General features: G+C 39.5%; 1 protein-coding gene across 3 annotated transcripts; it reads right to left on the reverse strand.

Moving 5' to 3' along the window:
• Positions 1-4: 4 nt before the first annotated feature.
• On the reverse strand, positions 5-24512 carry eps8l2 (EPS8 signaling adaptor L2). 3 transcript variants are annotated; one of them, XM_086074760.1, is made up of 21 exons: positions 24253-24512; positions 16903-16953; positions 16427-16473; positions 10622-10686; positions 8674-8835; positions 8442-8591; positions 7931-8010; positions 7751-7857; positions 6918-6988; positions 6561-6687; positions 5147-5235; positions 4988-5062; positions 3543-3691; positions 3283-3469; positions 3175-3209; positions 2994-3099; positions 1742-1861; positions 1495-1570; positions 1240-1414; positions 1034-1166; positions 5-944 (listed from the first exon to the last, which is right to left on the reverse strand). In XM_086074760.1, exons 2-21 carry the CDS (start codon positions 16935-16937, stop codon positions 867-869), a joined length of 2067 nt encoding a protein of 688 aa, XP_085930886.1. In that variant the 5' UTR covers positions 16938-16953; positions 24253-24512; the 3' UTR covers positions 5-866. The 3 variants fall into 3 exon arrangements, with proteins under 3 accessions (XP_085930886.1, XP_085930887.1, XP_085930885.1); XM_086074761.1 differs by lacking the exon at positions 24253-24512 and adding an exon at positions 18358-18381; XM_086074759.1 differs by lacking the exons at positions 16903-16953; positions 24253-24512 and having other exon boundaries at positions 16427-16774.
• Between the last annotated feature and the right edge of the window lie 673 nt (positions 24513-25185).

Raw genomic sequence — 25185 nt, forward strand, 5'->3', positions numbered from 1 at the left:
AAGATTTTTCACTATCAAACATTCAGCAACTTTTAATCAGCTTGTTTTGCACAATTGTTTCCCATCATATTTACAATCCTTTTTGATTTTGTGTCAATCTTCATTTACTCATTGAAGCAGAACAGTTGAACAAAACACACAAAATTACTCCAATTTACAGACTCCGTGCAGAATGATGGTGAAATGTAGAATGACAAACCACGCGATTAGTATCTCCTGCTTCCTACTGTAAACAGCAATATGCAAATCATTGGCTATACATTACAGCATGAGATATGTTGTCAAAATATCTGGCACAAATTATGCAACAATCTTACCGAGTCATTAAATAAACTGCCATTAAAGAGGAAGTCAACCCCAAATAAAATGACATCAATGTTGCTCAGGTCTCAAGTTAACAAACCAGTCACAGCTCACCTTCAGAAAACAGGTGAGCTGTGAATGGCCGTTGTCTGAGCCCTGAGCAACTGTGATGTCATCAGTCGACAGCAAGTTCCAAAATGGCTGCTCCCTGAGATGGATTAAAAATGACTTGATTTTGCTTCATTAGTCATATTCCAAAAATGTCATATTAAAAAGAATGTCATGTTTAGACTAGTGAGGTTACATATAAGATATTATTGGCAAGAAATGTTGAAGGTTGACTTCCCCTTTACGCATTTACACGCTTGTACTGTACGTTACACGCATGCACATCTAAAACTGTACATCCTGCGTTAACATTTGCTGATCCGCACAAAAAGCTTGAGACATTAAAGATGCAAATTAGTTTGGGAAGAAATGGAAGAAAATAAATATACAATTAAAATGTGTACAACGTGTGAATATGGTCTGCCACCATTTTGAAAGGGGCGGGGTTGGAGGGTTCAGTCTGTGCTCCCCGAGTCGATTCGCTCCTGTCTGCGCTTCATGACCTCCTGAAGTTCGCTGTCGCCGCACGTTTTCTGCCCGGGGGCGGGACAACGCAGCACAAGTCTCGCTTACGTTTTTCCAACAAAATGTCATATTTTTGGGCGGCGAATATGCGACTAACCTCAATTTGCGTCTTCTGCACGGTAATCTGCGATGAGACGCGACCGCCTTCTTCTCCGCACACGGCCTTCAGCTCTTGTTTGTTGAGAGAAAACAGCTGAGCTGCAGTCAGGATGCCCAAACATTCCACTGTCCTGTTTGTGGCACAAAAAAAAAATCATGAGAATATTTAAAGATGAGCAAGTAAGCGCTGTGTTTGTCACTCACGGCGCGGAGAAGCCCTTGGCAATAAGCCAGTATTTGACTTGCTCCGGGCTGGAGTTGTACGCGAGCGGCACTTGAGCGGCAGCCGCCGGTCGCTCAACGCGGAACCTTCTGGCGGGCGGCTGGCTTTTGTTAGCGGTGATCATCTGCAGGAGCTCGTTGTTGACCTCATCCATCTCTGAAACGCGGCAGCAACGCAAATCAACGGAAGAGTAATGTGATCTAAAAATAAAAATTATAAATATGAGCTTTGCTTACTTTTGTCTTTGTGTCGACCTTTGCTGAAACTGTCTCCTGGGCTGAGGGAACCGGGGGAGGACGCACCGTAGCCTTGCTACAAACGCGCAGTGTCAATCAAAATTGCACATTAGCATGCATGTATTATGAATGCCAAATTCTTGCTCTTTTATTAGATTAGGAATATTTTATGGTCAAAAGGAAGAACATATAGAATCTGAATACAGATGCTAGATCCAGTGCTGGCAAAAGAGGTGTTGCATCTTACCTGGCTGTAAATAGCATCAGGCTCTTCTAGCTTAACAACATCCAGGATGTTATAAGGGACATAACCTGCTTGGCCGCTACGATTCCTTAGTTTCCACCACTGCTTGCCGTCCTCGAGCACCTAAGACATGACAAACATCATTTAATATGCTATGCAGGCTTTTCAATTAAAATACTGGCTAAGCATGATGAGCTGACTGGCCAATTAGGTAAATGCAAAGGATGTCATAGCCTCAAGAGGGCGCCACAAAATTATCAAAAAATTAACCTCTAGTATACAATAATCATGTAATCAAATGTGTTTGGACCCTGCACGCAGCAAATGATTGACATATCACAACCACGTCTTACAGCCTGCCAGCATTTTTTTCAATTCAACGCCTACTAATTGGTATACTTCTCCTGCACACTAGCCGGCGCTATTTACCACAAAATGTTGGAATCTACCTTACTAGGAGTCTGAGGAAGAGGAATCTCCAGAGTCCAATCAAGGTGTCATGTTTTTGGCAATGTCGGGTTGGTTTCCCCGTGAGACCTGAGCGACTGTTTAAAATAACTTTTATGTTCAGATCAATTGTTTTGGACGGACATCAAAAGTTAATGACAAGCTAAAAATAAATGCCTGAGCTGGATGACAAACGTAGATGTGAAACAGGAAACAGAAGTACGAACTTCCAAATTAAAACCACACATTTCAAAATAAGATATTTAACATGACACAAAACAGCTTGAAGAATAATTAGTGTATGCGTTAAAATTTCATTCATGTTAAACACTGATGTTCATTATTTCATCGACTTTAAATATTTTTGTACATTGTTAATAAACAGCACATAATGTGCAAAAATCTCCTGCGTACTTAATATGATGTACTTATATATATATTTCAACATTTAGAGCAGGGGCGGGCACACTCGGTCTTCGAGGGCCGGAGTCCTGCAGGTTTTGGATGTTTCCCTTCTTCAACACAGCTGATATATGATCAGCTCATCAGCAAGCTCTGCATAAGCTTGGTCACGATCCTGTTGATTGGAATCAGCTGCGTTGCAGTAGGGAAACCCCCAAAGCCTGTAGGACGCCGGCCCTTGAGGACCGAGTTTGCCCACCACTGATTTAGAAATTCATTTATTATGAAACAAATCATTTGGCATAATCTTTGGATACCCTGAAGTAGGATAAAAAATACCCAATAGTGTGCCACATTGGTTCGGCCTGTCTGTGATTATATAAAAAATATTTTAAAAAATTGTCACCTCAAGAATTTCATCCGTCAGCACTGACAGTTCGTTGGCATTCCGCGCTACAAAATGGTAGCGGATTTTGGCAAATTTGCGCGCGGGGGACATCCCGTTGTAGGACCTGTTAAAACATATGTCCGACTTTTTACCTTGGTGGATTCCAAAGTTACCACAAATGAAAGACGTCATTTCTTACCCAGTGGGTGAGTTTGAGGAATGGGTTCCATAGAACTGCAACGAAACACACAGACTGTTTGGACCTGTTGAGCCTTGGATGTCTAGTCAGTTATGCAGTAAGTCTTACATCATCAGCTGAGTGTTTCCTGTAATCGGGGCTAACGGGCGACCTCAAAGAAGTGGGAGAACCCAGAGACCCGCCGGGACCCTCTGTTTCCCACGGGGCCAACCTGAAGAGCTCTGCCGGAGGCTCCCAGCCATTCCGGAACTTGGGATAGTAAGGAGGAGCGCACTGATCCCTCGGCCACTCCGCTCTTAACGCGGAGAAATAAATCAATATTCAATTTCAACTTGAAAACGTGCCCAGTTTGAGTATTGACGACAAACCTGGGTTTGGTCCAACCCTCTCCGAGAAGCTCAAATATGGTGGTCTCCTTGGGGGTGAGGTGCCCTCGCAGGAAGTCCACGGCATCTTTGGAAAGGTGGGGGGAGATAATAGAACGGACCAGTTCAGGACTGCCGAAACTCTGAAGCACCTGCACACACAGACAGCTAATTGTCAGCACTGCACACTTTTACATGGATTTTCTTATTCTTATCTAATTTGTTAGAATTTAGATGTTTCTGGGGTTGGTGAAAGATTCTGGTTTGTAACCATGTGGGTAGTAGGTGGTCTGGTCGGTGCTGGATTTCATTCTTTTTTCTTTTCTTTGATCCTTCCTCTGGTCTCCTGACAACTTCAAGACTCTGGTGGGACTCTGAATTATTCGGTTAAAGTGAAGGTTATGGGATTTTTAACAGGTTTCAGGTGAATTAATGAGCACAAACACACACACACACACACAAAACAAAAAAAGAGAGAGCAATGATGATGACATGACATAACTCATCCCGAAAAAACAAACAAAATTTTTTTTACATCCTCTACTTTGCGGAAATTCACCTATCGCAGGCAAACGTAGTATTATACACTTCATGATTATCATAATACTTAAAGAGGAGGTCAACCCAAACATTTTCTTTGCAATAATAATTTGTATGTGCCTCCAGTAGTCTAAACACAGCATTCTGATTAATATTGCATTTGTGGAATATGAGTTAATCAGCAAAATCCAGCCTTTTTTTAATTTTCTTTTTTCCTGTTTTTCTTTTTTTTTGTATGTGCGTGAGTATGAGCGTGAGTATGTGCATGTGCGGGTGTGTGTGTGTGCATGTGTGCGTGCGTGTGAGAGTGTACTCATTAATTCGCGTAAAACCTATTAAAAATCCCATTCCGTTCACCTAAACCGAATACTTCAGAATCCAGCTAGAGTCGTGAGGTTGTCAGGAGACCCGAGGAAGGATCAAAGAAAAGAAAGGAAAGTGAAATCTAGCACCGACCAGACATCACCTACTACCACCTAATACACCTGTTTTTTTATCCACCTCAGGGCGCGGCCATTTTGCCACTTGCTGTCGACTGAAAATGACATCACAGTTGCTCAGGGCTCAGGTAACGACCAATTACAGCTCAGGTTCAGAAAACATGTGAACCGTAGCCAAATAGCGCAGGCGTCACCAACATGGTGTTGACGCGAGGACAAAGAAAATTCAAACTGACGCTTTATCTGTAGCTTATCAAGCAAATGTGGAGTGTCCGGATGTAAGTGCACCATATCAATTTGAAAGCAATCACAGCAGAGTGCTTTTTTTCCCATTTTGGAAGGTGTGGCTTCAGCTTGAGAAACCGATGTTAAAGAATGGACCTGTAAGTACACCCGTGTGCAATATGCAGGCTAGCCACGGAGGAAGACATTATAGCATACAACAAACACTCCATTTGTAGCTCTTACCAGCTCCAAAGGGCCGAAGAGGAAATGAACCAACTCCGAGGCGCTTGGATTTTGGATGTGCTTCTTGAGTTTGGCCTGCAGGGGGCGCAATGACAGAGCCAGTGAGGAGGCAGTGAGGCCAAAAAAAAGAGTGAGGTTAAATGATCTGAGCTATCTCACCAAGAGGTTGAAGGCCAGCTTCAATTTCTGCAAGCTATCGATGAACTCTTCCTCAGAGGGGGGCTTGGCTCGCAGGGTCAGCATGCCCTCTGCGTACAACCACAAGACGGCAGACAATGAACACACGCACACACGTTTACAGTCTGAGCAAGCAGCACCCTTTCACCCTATTGCCAGGGTTCGAGGTGCATGTGGTAAATAAATACCTTTAGCATAGTTACTGTTGTTGACCTTGGCCAAACAAGTCCAAGACAGAACTTGCAACCAAAAAATAAATTAAAAATGCTGGATTGTTGGGTAGCAGTGGATTTGGAGCAGACTGGGTTAATTTTACCCAAGGTTGGGTTATTATTTTTGACCCAGCAGGTTGTAGATTGGATTTCAGAGCTGAAGCTGGACGTCATTTTGATTGTGTACTGAAGTTGAAGTACAGTAAATTTAATGTTACATTTTTAGAAAACATTGGTTGCAGCTGGATGGTTCTGTGGTAAGCACGCCTGGTTTTGAACACAGAAATTGGGGTTCAAGTTGTAACTGCCTCTTCTTCTTCTTGTAATAAAATGAATATTCATTTTAAATACAGCTGTTCTGATAGGCTGGAAACCTATTTCTTGGTGGCTGTATCGCATCAGTGGGTAGTTTTTACCCCTTGTTAAATCCAAATCTTGACCCAAATCCTCAACCCAATAATTCACTGGGTATAAATAGCCCAGCATTGGCTCAGTTTCTTTTGGACCCAGCACTGGGTTAGCTATTTCACCCAATTTGAGTTATTTATGGCCCGGCAGTTTTAAAAGTGTCTCTCTTCTTGGAGCCCAACATGTGTGTTGCCTGTTATTATGAGGATTACGCAACTTTAATAATGTAATCTTATTGACATTATTTTAGTTGCAGATAAATCTTTAAATCCTCAAATACCAAGAGTTCCAGAGATGACAGAACAGTCAAACTCTCTGAATAGAGAATACTGTACATGACGTGTCATCCGTATGTGTCGTCAGCGACAGCATTCATCTAAATTTGTGTAATTTTTGATGTGCTCAAATTGAATCATCACTGACCAAACATGCAGAAATGAGAATGTCATAAATAAAACATCACCCAACACATTACGGCATTATTATTATTTTTGCGACTTGACATACTGCAGGACTGTGTTAAAACACTAAAGAGCCAAATAAAACGAATAAAATCCTTGTAAATGATCAGTAGTAATAATAATAATAATACCGCTGCAATGAAAACTGAGTATTTGCCAAATGACTTGTTCGCAAAGGCCATATTGTAATATTGGTGTTTACCACCACGCATGTCACTGGAGAACACAAAAAAGATACAAACATGGCAGTGTGAGCAATATTCAACATATTGTCACTTCAAAGTTGCCACCGCAGAAGAAGAAAGGGAGACAGACCTGCTGGTCCTTTCTTCTTATTCTTCTTACTCTTGTTGCGCTGGTTAAGTTGGGAAAAGGCCTCGGCTGCCTTTTGCACCCGCGCCACAAATATCTCAATATCGTCCAGGGCACAGTTGAGGATTTGCTACAGAGAAGAACAAGATGGATGATGAGGGTGTCCCATGGTGACATCCGACAAAATATTAGGTACACCTGCACTGCACAACTGGGGTATGAAATATATTTGATTTGATACGGTGCAGTAAACGGTGTCAATCAAAACGGGAGTATTTTTTTTTTCTTGCATTAGGTGTCATTAAATTCCACGAGTGTACCTAATGAAGTGTCCAGTTGAAGGTGGAGGAAAACACTCACCACATCCTTCTCGATGCGCTGGGCCAACTTTTCATGCGACTCTGGGTCACTGTGCCCAGAGGATCGTCTGTCTGCACCCAAAGCACACAAAGTCAGGCATTACGCAAAAATATGAAATTGTATTTTTAAAACAAAAAAAAAAATTCTCATATCAAAATAAACAACTTTCATTTATAACAACCATCCATTAAAACACATTTTTAAACTGAAGAGATATTACATTGCAAATGTCAATCCATAACAAGTTACAACCATTAACATTCAATCAGGTAGTTCACGACAAAACATTAGTTGTAATGTAATACTGCTGCTTCTTAAGTTTAAAGAGCCTGTAAAGTGGATTCAGAAATGTGTTTTTAAGTACAGTATACATGTTTGAACATAAAAGAGAGCATGCAATTCAAGTGGAGTGTGTGGATCGGAGCTTTGGGCTCGCACGGCCAATTTAGAGTGCCTTGTTGTCAGCTGTGAGTGCACGCACGTTATGGAGAGAAAGCGCAAGAGTAAAATAAAAAATACAATAAAAAGTCCAACTTGACAGCAAACATGTGGACATGGGGTTTGCTCTGGCGTGGCTACTTTAGAGCGCCTCGTTGTTACAGTGTGGAAAGCCCTCGTAATGAAGGTTAGCATTTGAATTTGCTGTCAATTTTAGAAGTTGTTTATTTTCACTTAACTTTAAAATATTCAATTTATGATAATAAAAGTAAAATTAAACAGGCTTACTGACATATCTCTTTTTTAGATTTGATGCACACAAGTGATGAAAAATCAATTCTCTATGATTGATTTTGGCCACTGTCAAGATGTGAATTATTATTTTTTTATCTCACCTTGTGGGATTGGGGCGGCGACGCGTCCCTTTGCAACTGGGACGGCCTTGGGGGGCGACTGGGGGAGGATGGTCTCTCGTCGGTGCTTCATTTTCTCCTGGTTAATTCTGCAAGAGGAAGAGGACATCAGGACCTTTGCTCAAAAATTTTGCTCAGTGCTTGCGTGTGCGCATGTCTTACTTGAGTGTCTGAAGCCTTGACTTCTTTCCATATTTGTTGTCTCCAAGGGCACTGTCTATGTCTGCGTGAACCAATTCAGCCTGAGAGAGAGAGAGAGAGAGAGAGAGAGAGAGAGAGAGAGAGAGAGAGAGAGAGAGAGAGAGAGAGAGAGAGAGAGAGAGAGAGAGAAGGATTTAGTCAAATATTATATATTTACACAGGAGTATATCATTTAACTCATTCACTCGCCAGCTCAGTAAAAATTGATATTTGACGTCTATAGACGTCAATGGCAGTGAATGCGTTAATTTTAAATAATGTAAAAAATCTCCAATATCGTATGAAAAAGACCAATGTGCAGGTGTACACTCTGCTGAGCTGTCAACAGACACTTTTGAGTCCTTACACAAAAGTGCAAAGCCGCTAAAGAGCATGTGAAATGTGACTTTAAACTCATACAGCCAGGCTTGTAAGTGGACCAATCGTGTGCAGGATAGACGATGCAAAGTGAAGGATGCTCAGCAACACTTACCTCCACCTCGTCACAATGGAAGAAGTGAATGTCTGGCCGGTGCTGCTCATTGTCCTGACACACGAGCAGCAGCACGGACGGGTAACGCGTCTGATTCAGCACGGCCTGAGACAGGTGGATTGTGGGTAGGGGGAAATTCTCCAGCTCCTCCTGCAATTAATGAATGAATTGCACTTCATGAATGAATTGCACTTCATGTAACCATGTAAGGCTGCTCCAAGGGCAGCAGTACCTGTGTGTCACAGTCCAGCAGCCTGACGGCCTTATCGGTGACTTGCAGGAGCATTTCCTGAGTCCAAATCTTGTCTTTTGAATCCAGAAGTGCAAGTTTCTTGATGGCGTCGTCTACAGTGGCGATGGACTCGGTCTTGTCCATGATGAAGGTGGACAGATGCTGACCGTGGGAAAGAGAAAAGGTGACATAAGGAAAAGGCGATTTAAGCATTACTTGAGGTGGAAAAAAGTATGAGGTATACCGTTAAGTTAGTTCCCTAAGTCAGTGTGTACTGTTAAGTGGAGTGGGTCCTAGCAAAAACTGCCACATCTTTTTTTTTCGTTCAAGTTTCGGGGCAGGTTTTGGGAATTTGGCAGTGCCCGCTTTACAGCGGTTGACGTTACTTCATCCACAGGTTGAGATCAATAAACGTACATTGAATCAAGACGGCTGTGTTCACTCTCACAACGGCGCAAACTCACATTTGTAAATGTGACCGTCTACGAATGTACCAACAGAAAGAAAACTCCTCCCATCAACATACAATATCAACATGAACAGCACTTTATAAAAAAGGTAGTAGTCCAAAATGAAAATAATCGATAGCATTCAATTCATTCTGTACAGATCTGTATATATTACTGAATAGCCAAGACTTTTGAAGCCTCGTGGCTTTTGAAGCCTCGTGGCCGCCATTTTGCTCCTCCCATGAAACGTATACATTTACAGTATCGAAGTTGGAGAACATTTGAGATAGTACTTCGTAGAAACAGCATGATTTACGATGTTTCAAATTTGTTAAACATAAACAAGAGGACCTCATACATTTTACAATTTGCCTTAAATACATGTATAAATTATATGCTTAATGACGTTTATAGGAGGAAACCTGTATATATATTTTTTAAATTAAATAATTTAATAAAAGGTCTTAAATGCAGTACATGTTTTTTAAAAAAAAGTGACCACCCCGCCAAACACCCCACCCACCCCAACCCCTCCGCCCCTATACGAGCTGTATATGTCTAATGTGTACATAAACATATAGTTTATACAGTAGTCTGTAAAATGGCCGCCTTCAATGGCTTGCATGGGCGTGTATGGGCTATCGGCCATCCAGTAATATATACAGATCAGTGAGACGCAAATTTTGCCGAACGTTTAGACTGAGCCAAAAAAATAATTTTAACGTGGTAAATTTCAAATCTGATTCTTTGTTGATTGGCCGGTTTATGTTCAAGTTATCAAATATGGTTCCTTGTCCTACAAAGGGTTAATGGTACCGAAAGTAGTGGTTTAGATGCTCAACTTTTCCTGAAAAGAACATTTATTTTAAAGAGCATAGTTATTGGTCCACTCAATGTGTTATTCTAAGAATTTAGCTGGCAACCATACGTCCTTTTATATTAGATTCAAATTCAAATTAAGATGCAGTTTGTGAGCGATGTGTGATTTGTGAGTTTGCTCCACTTTGCACAAGACATCAACAGTTCCTCATTCGATATACGGTGACCGATAACAAGTGATTATCTGCAATTAGGACATTTAAAGAAATCTCTTCCGCATTGTCATAAAATCATACCAACACTCATCGTCACTCGAATATGGCTCACCCTGATATGGCTTATCATTTCAATCATCATTTTAATATAATTTCTTCTATTGTGTATGGTGATTATGAGGAGGGTTGCTTGCATTATAAAGTATATTATAAAGTACTAGAATTTATTTATCAGCTTAACTTTTTCGCATACCACAACAATGTTCACATTCGTATTTGCGATTAATTTACAAAAGTAATTATGAATTCATTAAATACGAATAATGTATAATAAAAAAATAATTAAGCAACGATATGAAAGGAAGAAAAAACGCCATACAAAAAAAAAAAGCAGAGCAACTCAACACATAAAACAAAAAATAAATAAAATCTTCACTTTAACTTTTACAAACATGGCAGCCTTACCTCAACATGATACTGTGACGTCTCTTTCATAATATAATTGGAGTTCGAATACTTTTTTCTTTGCTCTGAAAAGGAAAAAAAAAAACATTTAGAAAATGTCGGCGTTTTAAAGAAAAATAGTAACCGTAATAAGACTCGCCTGGGAACCACATGTTGCGCCAACCAGAGTAGGAGTGAATGGACCAAAGAGACGCACATGAGTGAACTGACAACACCAGCAGGGCAATAAGGAAGAACACCGACTTTGTGTACGCTTGCTCTATATTTTTTTAAATACTCTACTGGAAAATGATAGGAAGCAAAGGAAACCATAACAGCGGGAAGTCATCTCATGTCGTAATTTAGATTACTCAACAAGTAGATTTTGCTGCAAATAAACCAACAAATAAGCAACAAAAGAATGTTTTTTTTTCTTTCTTAAGGTTGACTCCCAATGCATATCTAAAAAGTTAAATATTAATCACGCAATCAAAAAGTCGGTGCAACTTGAAGTGTTCCTGCTCACTTTATATAATGGTGGCAAGGATTACGCACAGTAAATGCGCCATAAAAGCGTCAAACTTCAGGCTCAAAGATCACAGATGATCGTTACGCGACAACACAGCACCAAAGAAACATCCTCATCTTTATCTTTGTGTGCTATTTGATGCCAGCTACAAATTCTTCCAACTTGACTTCCAGTGCCCCAGTTAGTGTGTCGTGAATGATTATGTGGATAACTTGACTCAATAATGGAACCTTTTACAAACATTGCTAGTAACTTAGATTTACAGCAAGTTTGTTTTAAAAAAAAACGCACTGCAAGGACCTTTGAGAAATTTCAAAGCAAAAATATAATGCACTGCAATGCATTTATGATATAATAATTAATTTTTAGACCACAGTTTTCCAGGAACTACTGTATTGTGCGTCTGTTTTTATTGAGTTCAGGCAGACAATAATTTACCAAGCTTTTTTTTTATATTGTTTAGATTTTTTTTTTAAATCATGTTCATTATAATAAATTCTTGTCTTGTTTTCTATCACTGCTGTCTGCTATATATGCATAAATGATGATGCTAAGGCAGCAAATTGTGTATTGTAATATTTTTGTGCCTCAGGAAGAAACCAGATATTGATCTGAAAAATGTGCTCTTTAAAAAAAAAAAGCTTAATTAATTCACACAAATTTACACCACTCGCCACGGCAAATTTGCGGCAGTCACAAAAATAGAGCATAACGTATAAATATGTTTTTATTTTGTTGCCCTTAACTCCCAAAAAACGTATTTATATGTTTTTTAACTGTTTTTTTTTTTTATTGCTAGAACATTCAGAAGGCTTTGATGCAGCTTCTGACCTGAAGAGGTCCCTTAAAGCAATGGTAGTTATTACAAAAAGGTGGAAGCAGAGTATAAGAGATTGGCCAGGGCCATGTTGCGACAAGTTCTTTTCCCCAGTGTTTTCAACAGCTTTGTGAATAATGATGAAACTTAGCTATATTCTAATGCTAATTGCTGCAAAACTGAAACAGATACAAATATCCTTTTTTTTCCTGATGAAAGAAGAAACTCAAATTTTCTTTCGGTTGGTCCCATGGTTTTATAGCCAATGAACACAATATTTTGTGGGCCTCCCTACCGGGAGCGAAGAGGGTCACTTCAGTGGAAATGGCTGGCTACTTAAGAAATGCTCCTGTTTAATTATTTAAATTCCATTCACACTTTGGTTGTGTTGAGTTTCATATAGCCACAGCCAAAAGAAATTAGCAACACTCATGATGCGATACTCTATTGTGCTCGAACTGGCCCGTAACAAAAGTGTGCCACTACTGCTTACTGGCTTACAGGTAACCATTACACGATTATTAAATGAGAGCATGTTGCTATCAGGCTCACAATGCCAGATGTCTTCTCCCCCCCCCCCCCCCCTCCCCTCCGCCCAGCAGAGCAAACACTTTGGATGCCACGCACAACATTAAAAGCTCTTGTTCCCTCCTCATTGGACACATTGTACTGTGTGTTGAATACAACACAAAAGGCACAGAGTTTGAACAACAATTCACTGAATCTGTCAAGTGTCCTTTCATTCCCATGCACCTTGTTGGGAACTGTGTGACTCAAGTGCTATTTTGAAAAGTGATAGCTTGTGTCCAAGCCACCGTGCGCAAACGACGCCAGCGTTTGCCTCGCAGCCAATCCCTCTCGGCTCATTTCTTCCTGCTTGGCTCCGCGCAGGTGAAAGAAAGGCATCAGGTGTCTGTCTGAAAACCGAGCTGGCCGCCATGTCTTATTAATGCCACCTATGGCAATCATTTGACAGGGCCGTAACAGCTCGCAGTGAGATCCATTTAGCAGGCAGTTGGGCCGAGAAGCCAGAGTCAATGACTGAAGATAAACATCGGTGGCGAGAGGGCAGACTGTCGAACTGACATTGGGTCCAGATCAATTTGACAGTCGACATTAAGTGCATACAAGTAAACTGCCGTGTGATTATGATTTGCAACATTTACATTTACTGGCAGTTGCCTTTTGTTTTTACTGCCTAGCAGCATTTGGAGGACTGTGTTCACAAACATTTGGCTATTTGTTAACAGGAAGTATTCACTACAGCAATGGTTGTCAAACTTCTTACAACATTTACGAAAACAAAAAAAATAAATTGCTCTCCAAGTATAACCAACAACACAACATAAAAATGCAGTGGTGTAAAAGTTTTAGAATATAGGACTTCATCAGAAAACAGAGATATTTATTTAATATCATTGTAAGCCACTAAAACATTATGCACAGTTTTAACATTAAGATTGTGCTTAAAATTAGGAACATATACCTTAAAAAAGGGAACTAATGATACAATTAAAATGTACTGCATGCGAAAGTTAAATAAAAAAGTGTAGCTATATAAATAAAGACTGTTAATACAACTGACCTATACTTAGACAGTGATTATTTTAAGTATCACTAGAGGGCGCACTTATTCTACTACCACACTTTGAGAATCATTGCCCAGCCATAAGAAGTCCAGGGGTGGGGTTGGGGGGGCAAAAGGAAAAATACGACTACAGCATGTTTGATCAGCTATTTACAGACCCGTGTGGGGACTGACAAATAGTACTGATTCACGACGAAATATGAAATTGACCGTATTCTGACATAGGAGGATTCTGCCCGACAGCGATGCTAAGCTACTTAAGCTAGCGCTGTACAAGCACAATAACAGGAATCAAAGCGCAAAACGGTTACCTTTTGTCGTATTTATTTGTTAGTTAAAAAAAAAAATTGGACAGGAAAAAAGCTTACATCAACATCTAATTTATTGTCTTTTCCAATGAGATGAACGCAACAGTTCCGCACAAAAATCAAAATGGCTGCCGGTCATGCATATCAACAAGGAAGTAGTGGCCTGCTAACAAACTTACGAATAAACAAAAATAAACTTCTGATTTTTCACTGCTGTTAACAAGCTACACTTGACCAAGTACCTTTCCAGCTGATAGTGATTTCTAATCAAACCCTCATATTGAATGTCATTAGACTGCAGGTGTACCTAATGACGTGGCCTTTGAGCGTATAGCTTTTTAACACACGTATTTATTCCCCTGTAATATTAAATGTCTGGATGTTTTGCATCTAAGCCAATGCAATTCTATTGCGATGTGGTGCGTTTCTTCTCCGTCCCAAAGGCGCTGATAAAGAGTCATTTGCATCAGTGTGTCAAGTTTTGCATACAACATACTGAGACCGGACCTTTGCACTTTGTGTGTATTCAACATGGAATGGGCAGCAGGCGGATAGCCACTGCTGTTGTTGTTGTTGATGATACACAACAGCATCCCATCTCAGGCAAGCTGCTCTCATATCGCACACACCGTCGTGCTGACCATCTGCCGCGCAGGCTGAGGCGAGCCGAAAGCAGAACAACATAGCATCGAGTCGCCACACGTACTGTGAGTCACATTATAAGGAACAACGCAGGCGGGCACATCCTGTGGATTGTTGGAAGACTGTCTTAGAGCGCCAACAGATGACAAGGTGTGAAGCCAGACGGCGTGGGAACATCTTGCACGCCAGTATGGCCATCATTCTAAATTTAGAATAGCCACTCATGGAAGCAGTTTGTTTCTGAATCAACATTCCTCTGTATGTGCGGTGTGCAGTCGAGCCCAAGTCTGAGGCTGCAACAGAGGTAAAAAATAAATAAAAGTCGGCCTGGTCTTTTCCCCCCATTTTCAATGAGGCTTTTATTCACCTGCAGGACATGGGCATCCCCACCCTGTTCCAAGCAGACTTTATAAACAGGCACGCCCTGCACCCTCCGCTAAGGTCAAATAGAACACACATGCTATGTGTACAAAACTATGGGGACATATTTATATATACAGTGAACCCTCGCTAGCTTAATGCTAACACACAATGTAATACTTCATAGACAAGCTAAGGAATAGCAATAGTGGCAGTGTTGTAACCCTTTAAACCAGCTATTTTTGTAAACAAACGCTACATCAGCACATTTAGACAGACAATATAACACTACTCAACGGCATATATTATTTATATTCTGGGAAAAAACAACTAATATGACCATTCAGTCACTTCCGTTAGTTGATAGTCTTCTTCGTTTGTCTTCATGACTGCATTATACTGCCCCCGGTGGCCAACTTGAACTCACCAGAGGGAGTTACAATAAATTAATCATGATGCATAAACGTTGTTTAAAAAAATAAAAAATAATGTTTGTTTGTTTATTTATGTCTGTTGGCATTTCAATTCACGTGAATTGGAAAATATTATTTTATATACATGTGTTTTGAGTTCCGAACGTACTTACTTACTTACAAACTTTGAGTTACCAACTTTTATCTCAAGGCACCACCGGAGTTGTCGTAGTTACGGCATCCACAAATACATTTCCAATCGACATCAAACTCGATTGTACCATATTCAAACATCATCATTCAACCTCATGACAATTTCTCAGTCCGTTATCACACACTATTGGAGAAAAGTTAGTAATGCAGTCAAGAAAAAAAACAAATCCATCCGATTACTTCATTGTTCAATTGACTAATAGATGATTGGTTCAGAGTTGATAACAAGTGCATACGTGCACAAATATGATAATACTGAATATACACATCGGTTGAGTAGGCCTCAAATCAAAAAGTCAACTCCAATGTATCACTTCTATGGGGAAGCACTATTGTAACGTTTATACGGCTTAACATTCACAATATTTTCTCTGTGTGTGGCATACTGCCCATAAATGTACTCCGCACAAGTACATGCTAAAAATAGCATTGGCCATTTTTATTCAATTCTCCCTCAAAAAGAAAAAGTAAACAATATCGCTTTGGAAGTTTAAAAAAAATACAAAAGTGTAGGACAGTTCAATTACAGGTGCATGTCAAGTCAGAGCAAACAAAAGTGATCATTAATAAATCACTCATGAAATGAAACATGTGCTAACAAGATCACGGACAATCCAGTGAACGCCTGCACTGTAGGATCTTGATAAGATTACACAATTACAATTAGCTCAAACTTTTCACCCACATAACAAAGATTGGACAATGGTGCAGTGTATGTGTTGAAAAGGATTTCCACATTAAACTGAAATCGCTCCCAACTGTGGAAACGCCATCTCACCCAAATGAAACACACATTTTGTCCATATGGTACAATTTGACAGTCCTTTATGTGTGAAATCTCCCAAATACTTAAAGGGAACCCTTAAAAACAAAAACAAAGTTGGCTTAATAAATAATAAATTCCTAGCAAATCAAAGCATAAAGTGCTCGGTGAGGTAAAAGGTAAGACCGCTTACCAAAGAGGGCTTTGGCGCTGATCTTGCTGTCCGATCTGGCCACTCCACTGCAATGACAAGAAGAGATGGGATTACGCTGCATTCCCTTCATCTTGTCTCCTACTAAAAGCAACCAAAATTCCCACTCTGTCACTTCTTCATGAGTCACAAGCCCACAAAGCGGCAGTGATATATAGAACGTGTCCGCCAGGTTATAGCCTGGGATTCAGACCATATGGACCGACCAGGGAGGGAGAGTGGAAAAGGGAGAGGAGGAGGACGAGGAGGGGGCCCGCAGGGAAGCTGGAGCCAATAGCCCGGGCAAAGCAAATAATTCTCAACAGAGGCGCTCTGTGCCTGAGGTCCCTGACCTGCACCACCTTCCACATACTGGCTTAGTGATTCTGTGGCCGTTGTGACAGTCACCTGCGATAAAGAGCTGAGGTAGGGAAAGGTAAATACTGTTTGGGCGAGGATGGAATGCGTAGCAAACTCACTTGGTTTGCCTTGTTGGAGATCCCAAGGTACTCATGGTTCAAGACATCCACCTGAGGAAGGAATGAGACGGCAGAACATGAAAGACTGGCCACGATATTAGGTACACTTGCGATACAATCCGGTCTAGAAGGAGAGTGCATGATGGTCATTTGCGTCCCACTAAACCTTTTGTTCCGTTTAGATGTTTGTTTTGTTTTTTCTAAATTTGGTGAATAAAAATATGATTTCTGTAAAATTGATTTTCTAAATCTGAATTATTAAGTGATTTGTTTTGTATTTATTTATTGCAATAAAAACAAATACAAAAGAAACATAAATAAATTAAATATTAATAGTGCAAAAATGAATAATAATTAAAAAAAGAATCAAATTGAGGCCTACACTTGGTGTAATGAGACCAAATATAAGAAATGTAAAAAAATATATAACAATAATAATAATAATACAAAAAATAAAATAAAGAATCAAATGAGGTCCACACTTGGTCTAATGAGACCAAATACAAGAAATGTAAAAAACAAAAAACAAAAACAAAAAACAAAACAAAACAAAAAACTGATATGTCACAGAGAACTATTACCGTAACAATATGTTTATTATTTATAATGTAGTTGTCTAATACTTTCTCATACATACTTGTAAATGAGGCGTAGCGTGCCTTCTCAAGCGCAAGCTATTGCTAGTGCTAAAGTACAAAAATATTTATTTTGTTTTTGCCTATTCTGTGATAACAAAATGAAACATATAGTGAATGAATAACACTCAGTGGCGTGTGGACCTTAACCAAGGACAAACTGTAATAAATAAATAAATCAATCAATAAAAAACAAACAGGTAGGTTTGTTTGTCCTCTTATTACAGTTAGCATCAAGCAGTCAACTTCCTGGTTCTTAGGGTGGACTGGTATATACAGCAGCTATATAGCGCAACCTCTATGTAGAGCTTCAACAAAAATATTTTCCCTCTATGAAAGTTAATAAAAAAAACAGCAAAGCCAGTGACGGATTAAAGGCCGGCACAATTCTGTAGTTTTACATTTCCAAGCAGTCATCCAACAGGAAACCGAACACTAATGTGGTCTTGACAGCTTGAAGAAATAAGGCAAATGAGACCTTTCCATCCATATAAGTGTGTGTAATCCATCTTCCATTGCCTGAACCTGCTATTTTTTCTTGCCTTTCCTGTCTCTCAATCCATCCTGTGTTTCCAAACACATAGAGTGAGTGTGCTACATGGAAATAGTCGCGCCCATCCAGGCGCCGCGTCGGTACTGTTGGCAGCCTCGGGGCTCATCTGCGACAATGGTAGACATGAATTGCTTGATTAAATCCACTCGCGTTTTAATAATTTGATTCGGTTTCACACTCGGTCTAGCTCATTAACGACAATTAGCTTGGCCTCCGAGGAGGTGAGCCCGGGTTGAAATCAGAGAAGCAGGAAACGAGAGAAGTCACCTCAGAGCACGGGTAGCCTCCACGTTGTCTGTCAAGGCATGCCCTCATGACGTTACGTAACGCATACCAACACGCGCAGACGAAACACGCTCGCGCTCCTCTCCTATATCCATGGGCCCTAACAAGCTGTTGCACAACAAATCGGCCCGTTTTGTTTTCTTTCACAATGCCTGCAGTTCACTGCATATATGTAATGCGGTGATTATGATGCGGTGACAGCAGATGGGGCTTAATTCATTGATTGATCTAATGAGGAACTGCCGCGTAGTCAAAATGAAAGTTATGATAACAATTGGTAGCTTGCAATTTGGAATCGGAATCAGCCAGGCATGCCTGAGCATTCTTAACTCGTTTGCTACCAAAAACGTACAAATATGTTCTATTTTAAATATGACCATGCTCCCAAAGACGTATTTATATGATTTTATGCTAGAGCATACAGAAGGCTTTGATGCAGCCTCTGAACTGAAGAGGATGCTTGAAGCAATGGTGGCTATTACAAAAACGTCCAGCAGGTGGCAGCAGAGTATAAGAGATCAACAAGGGCCATTTTTGTTTTCAACAGATTTGTGAATAATGATGAACATATTTTTTTTTCCTCGATGAAAGAAGAGACTCTAATCTTTCTTTTGGTAGGTTCCATGTTTTTAGAGCAATAGAACACAATATTCTGTGGGCCTTGCAAAATCTGTCAAAATCCAGTAAAACAACCGTGAGCGAAGGGAGCTGCTTCAGTGCAAATGGCTTAATTGTGCACGTTTATGTTGCAGATCACAGGTGTTAAACTTGCCATACATTTTCACAGGCTAATCTAGTTATGAGGATTTTTGTTTTTGTTGTTTTTAAATGAGTTGGATATTAAAACAATAATAATAATTATAATAATAATAATAATTAAACTGTTACTGCTGCACTTGCTTACATAGTTCATACCCTGAAAAATATATATTAATGTTGCACATTCCTAAAAAGAAAAGATTTGAGCTGCTCTGTTTTGCTTTTGTTAGTTAATCTCATTCAAGATAAGCATTTTTTGTGTGTGTGTGTATTTTATTTCATTACTGTACTGCAAGTAAAGTTTACAATTTTAGTAAAAAATCCCTTCAGTCATATTTGTACAAGCGGTCGGTCTGACCTGCCCTAGTAAAATGATCTGTGGGGGGGGAAACCCCATCCCTCTCTGGTACTCCTAATATGATTTTCAAGAAACCACCAAGGTCGAGGAAAAACAACCAATCAGAGACAGGGCATGATCTAAATGCTGTGAAGCTTCATTAAAAACGTTCTAGCAGTTTTATAATTGCAAATTTCCCCTTTAAAAATCAAATAACCCACTGTAACGTGATTTTTGACATACTGTTACACCACGAGCAATTATCCATTTACTGTACATGGTCCCACCGTTACAACTGACCCAAGCGTGGGCAACCATAACTTCGATGTAGCCCGTATTAAAAACAAGTCTGTTACAAAAAGAACCACTTTCTGCATGCTCTTGATCCACACGAAAATCTAAGGTTCTTCATTTTCCCATGCCTCCCATCATATTTCATTGTAAACACCAAATTTCCTCCCTAAAAACAAACAAACTATAATAGTATAAAAAAAAATTAATTTTTAAATGGTGAAAGGCCATGTTTTTGTTCCTTCCTTTGTTCTCCAAAATCAACATAATGGTGTGCAGTAGATATCAATCAATGTTTTTTATTATTACATTGTCTGAGATTTCTGTCCTGATAAGAGCCAGTTAGCTGCCGGTTCATCATAACATCTTGTCAACTTAAGTCAACATAAACAATTATAAGTCATAGTCAGAATACAAATAGCAGGATATGTCAACCGTAACATTATCTACTCTGACGTTTTATCACTATTATTATTATTTTATTAATGTGTTTCTTGGTGGACATATGTGCACTCTCGCTGAAGTGTCATGGATATAATAGGTTAAGTAGTTTTTACATAATCCATCTTATTTAGGTTTTTGGTGGAGATAATAAATCAACAATGTACTTGTGCCGTATATAAAAGGTTGCTAACATAATTCAAAAATAAATTTACTTTAGGATTTTACTGAGACGTGTAAGAACAAAAGCAGCATATATAACATTTGGACCTGCGCTACACAAACATTCTCTGTGATTTATTATGTGAAATATTACCGTATATGCACCAGTTTAGCGAAACAGAAATTTGGGGGACGTAAAACAAAATCACTAAGAACAATCTCGCAGCACATTTTGACAGACGATAGATTCTTTCAGCAGAATACATGAAATACAGAAGAATCACTTTTACTGCCAAAACCAAAAAGAGATTTAGAAAAGAAAAATTGTCCTGTTCATTTTAAGCCGGACCAACGCAATACTTCCTCTTTTTGTCCTTATCTCCTCGCGTCTCTGTAGCTCTTTTGTTCCTTCCTCTGGATCAGAGCCAGCTTTGAGAGGGGGGGGGGGGGGGTGAAGGCAGTGAAGGACCGGTTGGGTGTCAGGTGTTGTCGAGAGGCCCACTGCGCTGCCCAACCTCTTTGTTTAACAAAGCCAGACGTTCATTGCGAGGTAATTATGCGGTATTAGAGCTGCGATCGCTGCATAAAAGTTTTCATTGTGAGCGTTATTTGCTCACAAGTTTCACGCTGGATTGAAATATTTTCCAGACTGGATGTTTTGATATTCCTATCTGCTGGAATAAGAGGTTCGACGGCTGGTCGTTCACAATAGCCTCAAAGCGAGTCACTGAGGCGAGTCCTTTCTTGTTGAGTCTATGTCTACGTTTGTAGTATCACTCAACGGGGCTCGTTCTGCTCAAATGCCCAATCAAATATTAGGCTGACATTTTTTTGCTGCTGCGCCGTAAGGCAAATTATTTGCCTCCATGTTAACGGTATTTTTTTTTCTACGACCAAAAATGACTGCAATGTTCGTGAGCAGGATAGAAATATGCATACAAATCCATTAGTCTCATCTTTAAGAATTCATAGCTAGAATGAATCTAGTCTTGAAGCAAGTGCGTGATTGGGTTGCAACCAACAGCGGCACTTTTCCAAATACTCCAAAATTTGTTTACGATCTTAAGAAGACTCAAACTTGATCTATATCCCTTTAGATACTATAACAGTCAATTCTGTAGTGTAAATTTGACTCTTTTAGAGTCAAATTTGACTCTATTTAGATAGGGACTCAGTTTTACAGTAAACTAAGATTTACACTAGGAAGAGAGTAAAATAAAAAATTAAATAAAAAAATAAATAAAACTCACTCAAGGGTTAAGGTTCAAACTCACGACCTTCACCTTGGGAGACTGAGCTATGCCCCTCCTACTGTTCACTTTTCTCCAAGAGACCAAAGATTGTTTTTGGTCTGTTGGAGTTGGGAAGATTCCATGCAATCATGGAATCAGCTGCAGCTGACATGAGTGATATACTAACACACAGCAGGAGCTGCGTGGCTCAGGAAGTAGATCAGCTGTCTCCCAAACTGAAGGTTGTGAGTTTGCTCCTACATTGAGTCGCTTTTATTTTTTCCAAATTTTTATTTTACTCTCTTCCAAGTGTAAATATTGCTCTAAAACTGAGTCTATTTGGTCAAATTGACTCTACAGAATTTACTGTGTGATGTAACAATATCGTGATATCGGGATATTATAATCACCACAATATCGTCGGAGCCATGCTATGATATTTAATTTAAAGCACAGCATTATGAACTACGTAGACTACGATAATTTACGCTGCTGAGCCAATAGTAGCATATGCGGTGCATTGTTTACAAAGTAATTCAAGATGGCGGCGACCTTACTAGCATAGTGGCAAGGAAATAGCAGAAAACACAAAGGTTGATATATATAGTATTATGATTCTTTTTTTTAACTCAATCAGTACCATTGACGTCTATAGGCGTCAAAAATTCATTTGAACTATTGCTATTAGTTTAACATGTTTTTCCACTTTTTTACAAAAGTATGAAAAAAAATCATCGCCTACGCCCCTCATTTTTAATCATCTTTTCTTCTTAAAAAAAAAAGTATATATTTTTTTATTTTTAATAATCTTTTCTTTAAAAAAAAAGAAAATATAAAAAATTAGGGGCGTCAGGTGATTAAATGTTTTTAATCATAATTAATCCCATGACTTCACTAGTTAACTCACGATTAATCACACATTTTATATTTGTTCTAAATGTACAATAAAAAAAATCTAGATTTTCATACTCTTGTTAACAAAAGTGGAAAAAATGTTAAACTAATAGAAATTGTTCAAATGAATTTTTGACGTCTATAGCCGTCAATGGCAGTGAATGAGTTAATTGCCAACACCACCACAATATCGTGATAATTATTGTATTGTGACATTTAGATATCATTACACCCCTGTTAGATACTACCATTATAGCGGTCCGCCTGTTTTGAAACTCTGCTCTTCTGCTTTCGTTGGAATTACGTTGCTAGCGCAAACGGTTCAGGAGTTACGGTCATTTGAAAAACATGCGTCATTTCCCGTCGGCTTGTATTTTGAGGGTTAAAGACCTGAAATAAAGATAGCTAAGTGGGGCAACAGCCGTCAATTGACTGGTGGCCAGTGTAAATCCCAGCTGGCTTCTGGCAAAAGGCTGACTACAACCCTGGACGTGTTGCTTGTCGATCTCAGGGCACAGACACACTTTCGCATTCACACTGCCACAAATTGCAAATTGAACCCACAAATTAACCTAGATGTAGTTGCCCCCCCCCCCCCCCCCCACCACCAATTGATCATCAATTTTTCTTCTAGACCGAGAACCTGAGTCATATTCTCATTCCATGTCAATAGTAGAAAAGCATTTTAGGGTGATGTATAGTGACAGAGAGAACAATTTAATTATTTGCTAGAGGGTAACAATGTAACATTTCATACTGAGTGAGTCAATTAAGACCAAAAACATCATTATTTCTAAAATAGGGTTATTTTTCGAGTGGTGTGCCCTGACTATATTTATACGTAAAATCAGTTCCTTGGTTCAATTTAAATCGAGAAATACTGAATCAAACAACTGATCCATTAAATAAAGATACATAGCAGCAACACTACACTGCTAATCCGCAACATCATTCCTCACACATGAATGGTAAATAAATAATCCAGTCAGGCTGTTCTACTATTTACCAATCAGCGAGTCTGACGTGTATGATTTAAAGTTTGCCTGCATAAAGGAGAGGCTGTTTCCATGGCGGCACAATAGTCCAGTGATTATCGTTATCGAAACATTAGAATTAGTGTATGTGGGGAGTGTTCACAATACTGCTTATACAATGCGACTGGAAAAATTATAAACTTGAGCAATGTGGACTTCACCCTCTGAGTAAGCATTTTGTAAGAGATAACACTTATCGGGTTTGATATCTTTAAATGCTGCTTGATCTTGGTGCTTCTTGTCCCGGTTCATTTTGCCAACTTGATCAATGTGACAAGATGAATGAAATGTCACCAAAACAACGCTTTTTTTTTTTTTTTTTTTTTAATATTCCTTTTCCAAGTATGAGCAGTCTTGTGCCAGGATTTAGCACGTTAGCAATCAGTGTTTATCAATTGGGTGCTAATGTGTAGCTAACTGCTAAGTGTGCTAACTGCGGCCATTAATGTTGAGCGTGATTAGATGTAACAATGTATCACATAGCGACAAGCAGTAAAACTGTCAAGCTGAAAGTGGGAGATTATGACTCAAGGGGGATGACATAAGCAAAGAATGTTAATAATTCATGTTGTTTTCTGCCACTTAATTACATTGCTTTGCGTGCACAGAGATGTTACTAAAAAATGTAGGTGACACTGATCAATGTTACTTTTTTTTTAAACGAACGAAGAGAACAATGCACTTTGCGAACAAGAACACCAACAAATAAATAAATAAATCAACTTACTCTGTTGTTTTCTGCACTGGATGCTCAAGGTGACAACATGTGTGGGGGGGATAGAAGCATCAACCTGTCGCCGATCAAAAGACACAAAAAGTTGGTATCGCAGCCGAGCTGTTTAATCCCGGACTTGCAAGCGTTCCTGCGGCTGCTTTAACACAACACACACACACACACACACACACACACACAGGTACACGGAAAGTTGTTGTTGGTTCCCGGAGCAGTCGCTGAGGAGCGAATGAGGAAGCAGGTGAGTGACAGATGCCTCCCAGGTAATTCAATACGTGAGGAGAGGAGCTCCTTTGGCACTGAGGGTGGGTGTGATGCAAATCATGCAAACTGACTTGCCTCTTTCATTTCGTTCATATAGAAACTTAAACAGACATGATATGAAGGTCATTTTTTCTTTATTATTGTAATCCTGTCTAACTCTGTCAAGCAAAAAAAAAAAAAAAAAAAGTGGTCGGATGAATATGTGCAATTTGAATTGACATGTATAAAGGAATGTATGGTGTTCCGCGGGGTTCAATTCTGGGGCCCCTGCTGTTTTCATTGTATCTGATGCCCCTGGGTTCTATTTTAATCTGTAGATGGATTATTTCTCATTGTATTGCGATTATATTGTTGTTTAAAAATCAATTTTCCACATACATTGTGCGCATACCAGCAGCGAGGGGCCATGTAAAAGGGGAGAGCGTGATGAAAGCCTGTCCAAACAAAAGTTTGACCCATGCGCTTGATTGTTGCTCAAGGCCTCTATGTGATTTGTTTTTATGCCAGTTACTATGGAAACCCTTTCTATGGAGTTTGATCATTAACTGAAGTTGTCAGCGCTGACAAATCACCTGCTTGAAGAATGTCAGGTGGAAAAGTGGCTGGAAATTCTTGTGTAATTAGTGTACAAGAGGTTATCTCAACATCCTGAAGTTATTGTCG

The sequence above is a fragment of the Leptonotus elevatus genome, chromosome 4 (genome assembly GCF_054856555.1).
Source record: "Leptonotus elevatus isolate MCC_2025b chromosome 4, RoL_Lele_1.0, whole genome shotgun sequence".
Taxonomy (NCBI): domain Eukaryota; kingdom Metazoa; phylum Chordata; class Actinopteri; order Syngnathiformes; family Syngnathidae; genus Leptonotus; species Leptonotus elevatus.